Source organism: Gymnoscopelus microlampas (assembly GCF_963454915.1).
Source record: "Gymnoscopelus microlampas genome assembly, chromosome: 11".
Classification (NCBI taxonomy): Eukaryota; Metazoa; Chordata; class Actinopteri; order Myctophiformes; family Myctophidae; genus Gymnoscopelus; species Gymnoscopelus microlampas.
This window is the reverse complement of record NC_139948.1, coordinates 32,048,039-32,061,280: the sequence shown is the minus strand read 5'-3', so window position 1 is coordinate 32,061,280 and position 13,242 is coordinate 32,048,039. Positions and strand designations below refer to the sequence as shown.

At 43.2% G+C, this 13,242-nt stretch overlaps 1 protein-coding gene across 4 annotated transcripts in view; it reads left to right on the top strand.

The window, feature by feature from the left end:
• The window catches only part of mrc2 (mannose receptor, C-type 2), a 32,118-nt gene extending 19,110 nt beyond the window's left edge, over positions 1-13,008 (top strand). The window contains exons 12-30 of one of the 4 annotated variants that reach the window (XR_014601846.1): positions 656-873; positions 1,789-1,922; positions 2,267-2,360; positions 2,529-2,658; positions 2,870-2,902; positions 3,049-3,215; positions 3,530-3,698; positions 3,810-3,952; positions 4,741-4,855; positions 5,186-5,352; positions 6,105-6,213; positions 7,036-7,274; positions 8,057-8,222; positions 8,414-8,563; positions 9,253-9,366; positions 9,959-10,141; positions 10,374-10,397; positions 10,495-12,541; positions 12,584-13,008. Coding sequence is in view for 2 of the 4 variants with exons in the window: in XM_084072365.1 (XP_083928491.1) it covers positions 656-873; positions 1,789-1,922; positions 2,267-2,360; positions 2,529-2,658; positions 2,870-2,902; positions 3,049-3,215; positions 3,530-3,698; positions 3,810-3,952; positions 4,741-4,855; positions 5,186-5,352; positions 6,105-6,213; positions 7,036-7,274; positions 8,057-8,222; positions 8,414-8,563; positions 9,253-9,366; positions 9,959-10,141; positions 10,374-10,397; positions 10,495-10,715 (2,576 nt within the window). In the remaining 2 variants the exon portion in view is untranslated. Of the gene's footprint in view, positions 1-655; positions 874-1,788; positions 1,923-2,266; positions 2,361-2,528; positions 2,659-2,869; positions 2,903-3,048; positions 3,216-3,529; positions 3,699-3,809; positions 3,953-4,740; positions 4,856-5,185; positions 5,353-6,104; positions 6,214-7,035; positions 7,275-8,056; positions 8,223-8,413; positions 8,564-9,252; positions 9,367-9,958; positions 10,142-10,373; positions 10,398-10,494 lie in introns of all 4 variants that reach the window. The other 3 variants (XR_014601847.1, XM_084072366.1, XM_084072365.1) reach the window with 3 other exon arrangements.
• Positions 13,009-13,242: the final 234 nt, after the last annotated feature.

Genomic DNA, 13,242 nt, shown 5'->3' with positions numbered 1-13,242 from the left:
CCCTACTTAGCTGGATATATGTGTTTCTGAGGAATCATCAGTTATCCCAATGTTTACAGGGGTTAAAGTCAGCCAGTGAAGCATGAGATGATGTTTCTCTTCTTTTTCTTTTTTGTACTAAAGTGGGCCAATATGTTAAGGAAGTTGTAAACATTTTTCTTCTTTTAACAAATACGTTTTGCAGCACATTAACAAGGCAGCAAAAGGGAGCAAATACTTTGTGTAATATCAGGGCCATCATGCAATTTCCGGATATATGAGCTCACTGATGTTAAAAACAGGCTTGGTCGAGGACTGAACGACAAGTCAAATTCTGCAGTCAAAATCCAGCTAGGAGCATTGATGTCACCAGTGAGCCCTCTTATGAACCCTCTGCTCCCTGCACAAACTATGGCAGAGCAGATTATTCAGTTTGTCTTTTTATAGTGGACTTTCTCATTAAACATTGGGTTAAGGAACAATTATTCATTAATAGAAAACAAGTAATAGAAAAATAGCTATTTAACCATCCAACAATATAATGGAAAATTATCAACTTGGCCGGTGGACTTTTCCACCAGACTTTGGCTCAATGCAGTCTACTATTTCCACCAATGTCTGCGGTCCAGGCTCCTTCCATTTGGCTAATGGGATGCCTCCCCCATGTCTCTTTCAGTCCAAATTGAGGCTGGCTGTGTCTCCATGGCTACGGGCTTCGCGACAGGTTTGTGGGAGGTGAGGGAGTGCGCGTCGTCACGCGGCAAGTTCATCTGCCGTCAGACCCAGGATACATCACTGAGTCCTGAACCTCCTGCCCCGCAACCCACCCCGAGCCTCACTGGCTCCTGCCCCCCTAGCTGGAAGAGCAGCAGTGACCTGCGCCACTGTTACAAGGTACATTTCAGCACTAGAGTTGTGTTGGCCCCTGGGCTTCAAAGGTTGTACACAATGCGCGACTTTAATGGCCTTAAAAGCCATCCATTTATAAAACTCAACAGTTGTAGCACATTTTCCATTACCTGCACATTTGGATATGCATGCAGAAAACATACATCTATAACTATATACTGTACAGTGTACAATTTAATTTTATGGTAATAATAGTATTAGTATATTGTATATTCTGTTGCTATTCCTGCTGTGCCAAGCATGCTTGAATCAACAGTGCAATTATTTTCATCATTATAGCTGACGGTTTGTAATATTAGTGTTTTGTTGCTTTCATTATGCAGCACTTTGTAATTTAAGTCCTATAAAAAGTGTAATTTATTATTTGTATTAGTTATAATAATAAGCAGCAGTAGTTTCTGTAGTGGTAGCTTCCGCAGCAGTAATTATAGTTGTTTTGTGTACTTTTAACCCATTAAGACCTGGAACTGTGTCATTTTTAGATTTGGAGCTAAAAAGCTTTATTTTACACTTTGGCTATTCAGAAATAGCAGATATACAAGCTCATAACGCGGCACCGAGTGCCGCGCTACGAGCTTGTAGATCTGCTATTTTTGAAAAATCGTGAAAGTGTGTGCAAATCTTTGAATATATATATTTTTAAAGCGAACATTTTTAACTCAAACCTTTGCTTCTGGGGGGTCCCTGGAACAAAAATATTTTGATGGGGGTCCGTGGCCAAATACATATGATTTTGGGGGTCCTTGACATGAAAAAGATTGAGCACCACTGATATAGAAACATAGGTTTCTCAGAAAACTGTTGGGATTTAGGAGACGTGTAGAATCGGCTTCAGGTCTTAAAGGGTTAATTGCATTTGGTTATTAAGCTATATTTTATTACCCATTCATTACTGTGTAGGTATTTCAACTGGAACAGAAGCTCAGCTGGCTGCAGGCTCATCTGTTCTGCCAAAGACATGGGGCCAACCTGCTCAGCATCAGTGGCCCTGAGGAGGAGCAATTTGTCCTGAAGGTCCTCCATGAGAAATTTGGGTGGGTATACACCTGACTGGATAGCGTTGCCGTCGGGCAGAAACTTCGTATCTCCATATTTCAACTTTTCATGTTTTTTCGTAAATGAATGCCCTACTTGGTCATGCAAGAGTGTAGCACAAAAGTAGTGAAAATACAGAACGCATCGTGGTGCGACGCGTGAGCTTGTAGATCGGCTATTTTCACTATTTCATATTACTTTTTTTAACTCGTAATAAAAAGGAACGGGTTTGGAAATAAGAGGTTAACGCCCGACAGCGACAATATACACAATATGTGGAGAGAGATGACAATAATGAAAATCATGATGTTGGTGAAGATGATGATGATGATGATGCCTGCAGAGCGGAAGATCATGAGCAGCACTGGTTCTGGATCGGCCTGAACCGCAGGAACCCCGTGGACAATGGCAGCTGGAAATGGAGCGATGGACTGGCAGTGAGTCTTCTCACATTAAATTCACATGCATGCTTGAGTGAATTATTGAATTGTTTGCCACTACATCATCCTTTGATACATTTTTCATCTAGAGTGCTTATAAAAGGATCCATTTGTTAAATACAGCTGTTTTTGTTGAGTCTTCATTAATTTTTCTCGGTTTTGTAGTACACATACCAGAACTTTGGGCGCTACAACTACAACATCCGCCAGTGCGCTGCAGCCGATCTGGGTACAATGACCTGGTTGGCCATGCACTGTGACTCTGAGTTGGACTGGATCTGCAAGATCCCCAGAGGTAAAATGTCACTAAATTACACCAGGGGCATACAGTGTACCGTGACCAAACTGACCATGGAGTGCAAATGGCTAAAACATTGAAGGAAAGAACCACTTGCTTGCAGGAACTGTATTAGTTTTGGCTATAGATTTCAGTAATGCAAAGCGTGCCGTTTGAACCCTCCTGAATTATTCATGTAACAAATACTGTATGATGTTTATGTTTTCAGGTAGCGTGGCCAAAGAGCCAGAGACCACTGAAGGTCAGTCTGCCAACCAAAGCTTTTCAAACACACAGCTCAACTTAACTTTACTTGTACAGCCCTCCATCACTGTTATATTCTCCAGGGGCTTCACAGAAGGAAACAAACAACACCCCCTAAATGCATTCTTTTTTTTCCTCTTGCAGTGTCCTCTTCTCCAGAGTGGATTGGCTTTGAGGAGGCAGAATACAAATTCTTCGACCACCGCTCCACGTGGGACCAAGCCCAGAGGATCTGCTCCTGGTTTGAAGCCTCACTGGCCTCTGTCCACTCAGTGGAAGAGGAGACCTTCCTTACCAACACTTTGCGCAAGGTACTCAACACATTCACGACTAACATTCATTCATTCATTCACAGTTCATTATACCTGCAAGTAATGCTGGGCAATACAGTGATGTTTAGCTCCTTTGTCTGTAGGCTTTGCTACTGATCCTACTGGCACAGAGCAGATGTACGGATTCAGACTATTGTGCTTTGAATATTATGGTTGTTTATTACATTTAAAATATATATAATAAAGTACATTACTCACCCAATGGCCTGCATATGCCAACTATCTCCTAACATTTACATGTCTTAGTAGCTGTGGGCCAGAAGTAATTGTCCATAGCTCTCTCTCCATGGCAGATGTCCAAGATAGAGGGTGACAACTGGTGGCTGGGACTTCATACATATGCATACGATGGCCGCTTCCGTTGGTCGGACCACTCTGTACTCAACTACGTGTCCTGGGCCCTGGGGAGGCCTCACGCACTCAGCCGGGATCGCAAATGTGTCTTCATGTCCGCCAGCAAAGGTAGGCCAAAGCCTGCCTTTTTATTTGTCACGTTAGCAATTGTTGTATGAAAGACACCAAATACCTCCACACCCGATATGAAGATACTATAATGTTTCACTCCGATAATAGGGGACTGGGCGGATCAGAAGTGCCACTCAGACCTGCCGTACGTTTGTAAGAGAGTGAACGTCACAGGGACTATTCCGCCGACGCCGTCCTCACCTCTGATCCCATCAGGATGTCCTCCCGACTGGTCCTCCTACCAGCATAAGGTAGGCCTTCCTAGTTTAAAACACACCACTCTCTTCACTCATCATTGATCATTATTCAAACAGTAGCCATTTTGCTCTTAACCCATTAAAGGACAACTTTGGTTTTTCACAACCAAGGTTTATATTTTAGCTTGTAATTAAAGATATTTTTTACAGTGGGCGGGGGCATTCTGTCCGGTGGCTAAATATGTCTTTTACACAATCCCATGTGTCCCATGGTCTTTGATAGCCAGATGTGAGTTATTGGGGGCTAGAAGAGCTACTGTAATTAATAATAAAGAAAACGCAGAGTTATTGTGTAAAAGAAATACATATTTAGCCAACGGACAGAATGCCCCCGCCCACTGTAAAAAAGATCGCGAAAATTGCAAAAACTATAGAAGGCAGTAAATGGGGAAAAAAAATACACTCATCTTTTATTTACTTTAATTACAAGCTAAAATATAAACCATGGTTGTGAAAAACCAAAGTTGTCCTTTAAGACCTGAGGCCGATTCTACAAATGCCTTCTAAATCAGTAGTTCTCCCACTTTCTTTTTTCTAAAATGTTCAAAAACAGCAGATGTACAAGCTTGCAGCGCGGCACGAAGTGACGCGCCGTGAGCTTGTACATCTGCTATTTTTAAATAGCCAACGCAAAAATTCAAAATGACACAGGTGGGGATTTATGCTTAGTTGCGCGCCCGTGTCGCCCACCAAAAGTAGCCAAACTACAACTGCCCAACGTATCACAGCTTGTCTTATAATAGCACAATGTGTTTGATTCTGAATGTGTGGGTTGAGTGTAGTGTTTCAGAGTTCTTGGCCTGGAGGAAGCCAGTAGGGTTACGTGGTCTGCAGCCAAGCTGATGTGTGAGACAAAAGGAGGCGTCCTGGCAGTGGTACCCAATAATTTGGAGCAAGGTACTACAGCCTGCATAAACACACACACACACACACACACACACACACACACACAATCGTGCTTGCCACGCATACACACAGTCACACATACAGTATGAACACGTCAGCATGCACACATACACACACACACACACACACACACCCCTACACGCATACACACATACACAGATGAACACACACACACACACACACACACACACACACACACACACACACACACACACACACACACACACACACACACACACACACACACACACACACACACACACACACACACACACACACACACACACGTACTGATAATATTATTGATGTTGTCACACACAGCCTTTGTCACCACTCTGCTGTACAATATCAGCGCTGACCTGTGGGTGGGTCTGACGTCGGACTCGAAAGGCCATTTCCAGTGGGCCCAGCCTGGCCTGCTCAGCTATACCAATTGGGCTCCAGGAGAGCCTCTGGACAACAGCGGACCTCTCCACAACAAGAACCCGGTACACACTCTCACTCAAACTCTTTCTATTAATATTCCTGTCAGCAGTCAGCACACACATTAACCATTTAAATGGTAGAGGTTTGGTAGAGGTTTGGCTCATGTAGTTATCTTGCCGTGAACTCCAAATATTGGCGAGATATCTTCGATAGTTGCTCCGTTGATTGGAAATTGATATTCCAATAATATTCTCCTCATTCACTTTCATTGCATAGTGACAGCTCTCTTTTAACACATTAACAAACACAAACAGAGCAATTGCAACATCAAAAAGCCCATTAAGCCATTTTTGTTTAATAAAAATGTCAGCTTCTTTTTGCCATTTGAATTAGGAATAAGACCCAGACTGGATCCATGGATCCAGATCCAGATCTTCAAATAGTAAAACAATTTAAAGTAAAAGGTTTTGTGATGTTATGTATTGGCAGAATCATCTTTCTTTGTGGTAATTGCTAAAAGAGTGATTTTGAGAGCTGTTTCCCCGTGCAATGTAAGTCAGATTTTTGTAATATACATTTCTACTCAGCTGAGCAACTATTGAAGATATCATGCTAATATTTGGAGTTATATCAATGCAAGGTAAGTGCACAACCCAAACCTCTACTAAAGTGTCATTGCGCTTTAAACCCAGTTGAGCAGAGTCCGCCAGGGCTCTGTACTAGGACCGCTAGTATTAAGTATGCTAGAGTTTGTGTGTTGAATTGCGCTTGTGTGGCCCATGTCCTGATCTGATGGCTCACTCTCACTGTGTAGGGGAACTGTGTGGTGATGGTTCACGGGAACCCACAGAGGAATACCGGCAGGTGGGCTTCTCGTCCCTGCGAAATGGAGAAACATGGTTTTATCTGTCAGAGGAAACAAGGTGATTTTGTTGTTTTTATCTTGGTTTTTACAGGCCTTTTTTACACCTGCACAAGTTAATAATTTCTTTCTCATTTTGCTACACATAAAGCGCAGAGAGGATTCGGTTGTGTAGTTACCTTGCCGTGATATAACTCCAAATATTGGCGAGATATCCTGCGCTGTTGCTCCTTTGATTAGAAATTGACGATCCAAAATACTGTCCTCACTGACTTGTGGGTCAAATACAGGTCTCAAATACATTCTTTTAGCACTTACGTAAACGAGTGCAAACAAAGCAGATTCTGCCAATACAACATCACAAAACCCTGTGCGGCATTTTCTTTTAGAAGAAAATGTCAACGTCATGTTGATTTTGCTATTTGTATTAGGAAGAAGACCCGGCGGAATCCGGCACTTCAAACAGTAAACAGGAAGTTCACAAGTTTAAAACGGACTGGGTTTTGTGGTGTTATATACTGACAGAATCTGCTTTGTTTGAGTACTTTTATGTGCTAAAAGAGTGACAGAGCTGTTTCACTGTGCAATGTTTAATTATCAATTTCTAATCAATGGATCAACAGAGCAAGATCTCGCCAATATTTGGACTTACATCATGGCAAGGTAACCACTCAACCTCTACCCAAGTGTCATTGCGCTTTAAGTCAGTTCTCACTGGTTCTTTTAATAACCATTTTTTGCTTCAGATTTGGCAAATAAACTCAACGAGAGATTTAAAATCTTATCACAGACGCAATTCCTGCTACAACAGCTCAGAACGTATACAAACCTGTCCAGGGGATTAACTTTTCTCCCTGTGTGTCTAATTCTCCTGTTTGTTTAGACTCAGCGTTCACCCCAGAACCTGCCCTCATTCCCTCCTCCCTCTCCAAACCTGTGGAGTTGGGTAGAGTGACGTACCGTGTGGTACAGAAGCGTCTGGATTGGACGGGGGCGATCCACCTGTGTGAATCTCTTAATGGGACCCTGGCCACGGTGAAAGATCCGTACCAGCAGGGCTACCTCACCCTGCTGATGAACAGCTTGCACCGCTCTGCCTGGATTGCTCTGTACAACTATGGGGTGAGTGATTTTTTTTCTTCTTACATTATACTTAACGACATTAACCCTGGCGTCCCTATATCTTGGGTGGACATCTAAATTTCAAATCTTCTTCAAATACAATTAAAAGAATAATAATATTAATTCCCTCCAAAAATAACAAAAATAGCAGATTTACAAGCTCAAAGTGACCTTTTAGATCTGCTTTTTTCGCTATTTTTATATAGTATATTATACTTATTTTTGTCTATTTACCCCCCTTTTCTCCCCAATTTAGTCATTATGCCAATTATTTGTTCCCCACACACATTTCTGCGTTGTCAATGCCGTTGTATCCGACTGACTCACCTGCCAATAAGGAGCCCCCACCAGGAGGATGCTCTACTCCTCCCTGCAGGAGGCGCCGCAGGCCCAGCCCTTAGGAGTAACGAGTATTGACAAATATCACCCTCCCCTGAACACACGGCCAATTGTGTTCGTATAGACAAAGCCGGATGCACCACGGTGGATTCGAACCCCCGGACTCTGTGGTGGTGTGCAGCTACTTTACCACTGCGCTCACCCAAGTGCCCAGTATATATACTTATTAAGTATATATGGCTTAACCACATGAACCCTAGCATCCCTATTCATGGCATGTCCTAATAGGCAAAAATATAAATAGGCAAACATTCTGCAAAAAAAGCAGATATTTTTGGACGACTAGTTATATGGGGGCTTGAATGGTGAAGTGGCACAAGAAAGAAGGATGCAAGATTGATTGTTAGTGCTGTCTTACAGTACTGTATGTGTGTGGTTTTCAGGGGCGGACCTTCACCTGGTTGGGGGAAGAAGAAGTGGTGTTTTCTAACTGGAAAGATGGGGAGCACAATCTGCTGGCTGGCTGTGGTCACATGACCACTTCTGGAGAATGGACTACAACACCCTGTGATGATAAACTGGAGGCTGCTATCTGTGAAATAGATTCAGGTAAGTGGGCGTGGGCGTGGGCGTGTGCGTGCGTGCGTGCGTGCGTGCGTGCGTGCGTGCGTGCGTGCGTGACTGTGCGTGACTGTGCGTACAGGTACATGCAAGCAAATGTCATGTACAAGCGTGGTTGCGTGTCTAACATTGTAAATAAACAAGTGTTACAACAATTATGTCCTATCCTCCCCTGTCAGAAGAGCCTGCAGTTCACCAGTGGAGTTACCCAGGACAGTGTCCCCACTCTCTAGGTGACTGGTCCTGGGTGCCCTTCAGAAACCACTGCTATGCCTTTAACCTACAGAACCTCAAGCTGCAGCAGGATGCACACTCATCCTGTAGGAAAGGTAACCTAGTCACTTTAGTTCACCTGATCACACTCGATTCAGTCTCTCTCCTCACCTTTGTAGCTCATTACACTGTACAGCAGGGGTTCTCAAGGGGGGGTTCCTGAGGGTCCCCAGCAAAATGAGTTAATATAGCATCAAAATCAGTTGAACCACTTTAACTCTGTTTTTTATACTTCAGCTATTCGAAAATAGCTAATCTACAAGATCACAACGTGTCGTGATGTGACGCGTTGTGAGCTTGTAGATTGGCTATTTTCGTTAAAAAAAATAACAATGTGGAAGAATTTTTAATAATCTTAAAAAAAATATTAACAACACAAATCTTCTCTTACTCTTCTCCCAGGAAAAATATCTTTTCACATTGCCGTAAAAGTACATGACCTAAACAGCAAGACATAGTGCAGCACTTTTCGACCAACTCTGCCATAGACAACATTGACACCAATAGGTCTAAATATAGAAGTGTTTCATTAAGCTCACTTTGGAGTGTACTGCACTGTCATTATTACTCCATACACAGTAAGGATTTTGCTTTGTACTGTGTCTCCGGATTTTACTTTATTTGTCACTTTTACTCAATCCACCTCCCAATGCCCTAGATTTGCTCTGTTTTTGTGTCCCCTGACCCCCCCCTTCTCTTTCTCTGTCTCTCCCCACTTTTCTCTTTGTCTCTTTCTCCTCTCTAGTTGGGGCAGAACTGCTCTCTGTCTTAGACGAGACGGAGAATGGATTTATATGGGAACACATTCAGAGCTATGCAGAACAGGCACATGGAGCTTGGCTGGGCATAGCCTTAAAAGGTACAGGACACTTCAGAAAACATTTCATTTCAAATCGACTCAAACCATTCCACCTGACAAACCATTCAGACTGAATGGAGCCTTGATAGTCACTGAGTCTGTAGTCTCATGTGGTCAAACCCACCATCATACGTCATCAATTCCAGCAACAGGGGGTTTTAATTACAGTCAGCATGTCCAGGTTTTTGCCAAAGAAATTCAGGTAAGCCTCTATTTGGCTGGCCTGTAACGGAAGTCCATGTTTGGCCAGTGGTTGATCTAAGGAGGCCTGTCTGTCACGCATATTTGTTTTGGTGGCAGTCCTTAACAACTTTTCAATAGTTGTGTCCCAGACATTAGATATCTTTATAATCATCTGGCTACTGTGAGACTACTGAGTCTGTGGCTAGTGGGTATCCTGTGTTGGGACTTGGGAGTGCACCATGAGTCGAACCAGTGCATTATCCCCAGTTTGATTCCAGTTGGAGTCCTGTGTTGCATGTCTGTCTGCCCTCAGCTTCCTATCTCGCTTTTATCCAACAAATAAGAAAAAAACTAACAAAACAACACAAAATAACAAAACTAAAACTGGGTATCCTGTGCTGTCCTGTAGGTAGCAATCTGGTGTGGAGTGAGAACTCAGAGTTGTCGTTCACCAACTGGGAGGTGCAGGACGACATCCTGAGCAGCATGCTTTCTGCCAATACCTGCTTCTGGATCCAGAGCAACACTGGCCTGTGGAAGCCGGGCTCCTGCAAGAACCGTACACACGGGGTCATATGCAAACGACCACGTAGTAAGCAAGCCTGAATGTTGCATTAATTCATTAGTGTGTTCAAATGCATCCTCTGCAAAGCAAGGCTTAATTTATGTACAGTATGAGGTTAAATTGAGATTTTGAAGTAGGATTGCTTTGGGTCTTGATAGCACCATCAACAATTGTAAGGATTATTTGCATGTTTAGAAGAAGTCTCAAATGATATACAGGTCTGTGTTATACTAATCATTCGTTTGTTTTCTTCTTTCAGGTGCTGATATTTCAGCAGTAACTGGTAAGTTGTTGTTACTACGCTGCTCACTAGTTATGTGTTGGCATCATTGAATGGTAATGTTTATACCAATCCTAAACCTTGTTCTGTCTTCACCCAGGAGACCCAAACCACCTTCCCACTCTGATTGTCATCGCGGTGACAGCGCTGCTTCTGTTGATGTTGATCGTGGCAGTGATCTACCTGTACCGCCGGCGAGGTGTCGGGTCCCGGGGGTCTTATGAGGGGGCCCGCTATAGCCGCAGTAACTCCAACCCAGCTGAGCAGGCAGAGAAAAACATCCTGGTGTCCGACATGGAGCTGAATGAGCAACAAGAGTAGCACAGCCACCCTAGACTGACATGGGACCAGCCTGGCCCAAAAGAGACTGATTTCAGTGTGCTGACTCAGATTGTGACTTTTAGCTTTTATTTTTGTCCCTTTTTATGAAAAAGAAAAATATTTGTAAGATGCTGAAGGGCTGTGTAGAGCACAGCGGCTGTCAGTCCAACTGTATGGTGAGTCCCCACCGTCACAATCTGTGCTTGCCAAGACTCAACAGTTCTATGAGGACAAAACAGAATCCATTCCCTTAGACATCCTTTTCCTAAAAGGGCTTCATGAAGCCCATTCATGGATGTAATGGGAGCTCTGTGGGGTGCAGCTGGAAAAGTTCATTGTTGATTGCGTGTTGAAAGGTGTCCCAGCTGTCTGCTGATGTGCCAAAGTCCATTTTGCGTATGGTGTAGCTTCACCATCTCATTTCTTTTCTTATTTGTATTTAAAACAGATATCAGAAAAGTCAATACAAAACAACACATTTTAACTGAAGCCATTCTTCTGTCTCAAAATATCCACACACAGAACCAAATGTATTCTTTATTTGTATTTTTATTTTGCACCGTGACAGTATTTTTTTCAAAATGAACTTCTGTTCATTTTGTTCATTTTTATTGATATGGATTAATTTGCCTTCATTGTCTGTGCAGCTGTAGAGGACTGTTGATGATGATGCATACACTATAGCCCTTTGTGAGTCTGCCTCTCCCCTCTCTGATCTGACACGTCAGCACCAGCTGTGTGAGAACCAGAAGAGGATGAAGTCCAAATGTGAATGTGTGGAAGGTGACAGGGACTTAGAAAATGTCCCAAAGACTACGGTGACAAAGTATGGCAGTACACTACATTTGCTCTGTGTATGTATTTAGCACTTTCAGTTATCTTGAGCTGTTTCAACATTATTTTGGGTAAATGATTCCCTTGTCCATAGACATCATTAACAAGGTACTGTACAATGTTTGTCGCTTTCGTGATTTCAAAGTTTGATACCATCAGTAGCATCGATTCAGCATTTTTACTGTCCGCCATTTGCCTGCGTGTTTATATGCATTGAACTCTGAATGTTTGTTTTTGGCACTTGATACCATGATTTACAGCTGTTTCAATATCTTTATAATGTCATTCACTTGTCTGTACGCATTATTAAGGGTACTCTTTTTTTTTTAATGATGCAGGAATTTGTTAAGTTTTGACTGGTAAAGATATGTGAAAATTCACCCTCTTATTTGACCTATTGTGCCAACAGTGCAACTAACCTACTCACTGCTTTGCAAAGGAAAACATCCTTCTTGTGAATGAAGGAAATAGTTGTTCATGTGAGAATCTTGAAAGAATCTTTAATCGACGTAAAAGTGAATTCACTCTTTCTCATTAGAAACCTCCATAGCCTATACTTTTGTGTGTCATTCAGGATTTTGACTTTTGTTGAATACAGGCAGAACAGTAACTGGATTTTAGAGAGGGAGAAAAGTTTTCTTTTTTTCTTCTCTCCGTACCTTCCTCATACATTCCTCATCCAAACGTTCCTGCTTGTGAGTGAATTTCTGTACTCTTCAGAGGAATGCTTTCACTCTGACGCTCTGTTTCACTGAAGCTTGTTTATACTTGGTCATACGACGGTGTCGGGCACAGAAAATAGCCAATCTACAAGCTCACAACACAGTGCCGATGCTTGCAGATCGGCTACTTTCTCTGCACGACACCATCGTACGACGATAGCACATAGGCATGTCTCTATGAAAAACGGAGGAATGAGAGAGAGGGGGACATACGTGTGCGTGCGCGTACCTCTTGTGTGTGTGTGTGTGTGTGTGTGTGTGTGTGTGTGTGTGTGTGTGTGTGTGTGTGTGTATGTGTCTGTGTGTGTGCAGCCTCCAGCTGTGGAATGTTGAGTCGGCAAGAAGAGCTCAGTGGCACGTCTGGAACCAATCAGAGAGAAGGAGGGCTCAGGGCCGTTAGGGGTTAGGAGGAAGGGGGGGAAAAACACTACAAGGAGAAAAGGAAAAGAGAGAGAGAGAGAGAGAGGGGGGGGGGGGGGGGGGGGGGGTGTTATGCACATATGAGGAATGGGGGGTTTGGCAGAGAGAAGGGTGGGAGGAGTGACATGCAGGGCAGTGATAGTGACATGTCCAAGGCTCACCCTGTCCTCTGCTGGTGGCTTACTGTACAAGCCTTTCTCCATATTTTGCAGTTGTCAGCTGGATGCGAGTTATGAGGTAGAACTGTCTATGGATGATGTGTCCAGCCCTGGTAGGCTACAGTAGATTCCCAGTGAGATTATTTGTGTTGAAGTGTGTGGGAAGGGGGAGGGGGTGGGGTTGAGGTGGGGTGGGGTGGGGGTCTAATCCCTGTGAAGATTAAACAAAGCACCTGTTCAAGTTTTGAAAGCATTTTTTTGTTGTTTTTATATGAAATGAATAAAGTCTATGTTCACAGCAGTGTTTCCCTGGAAAACAAATCTCTCTCTCTCTCTCTCTCTCTCTCTCTCTCTCTCTCTCTCTCTCTCTCTCTCTCTCTCTCGCTTTGTGTG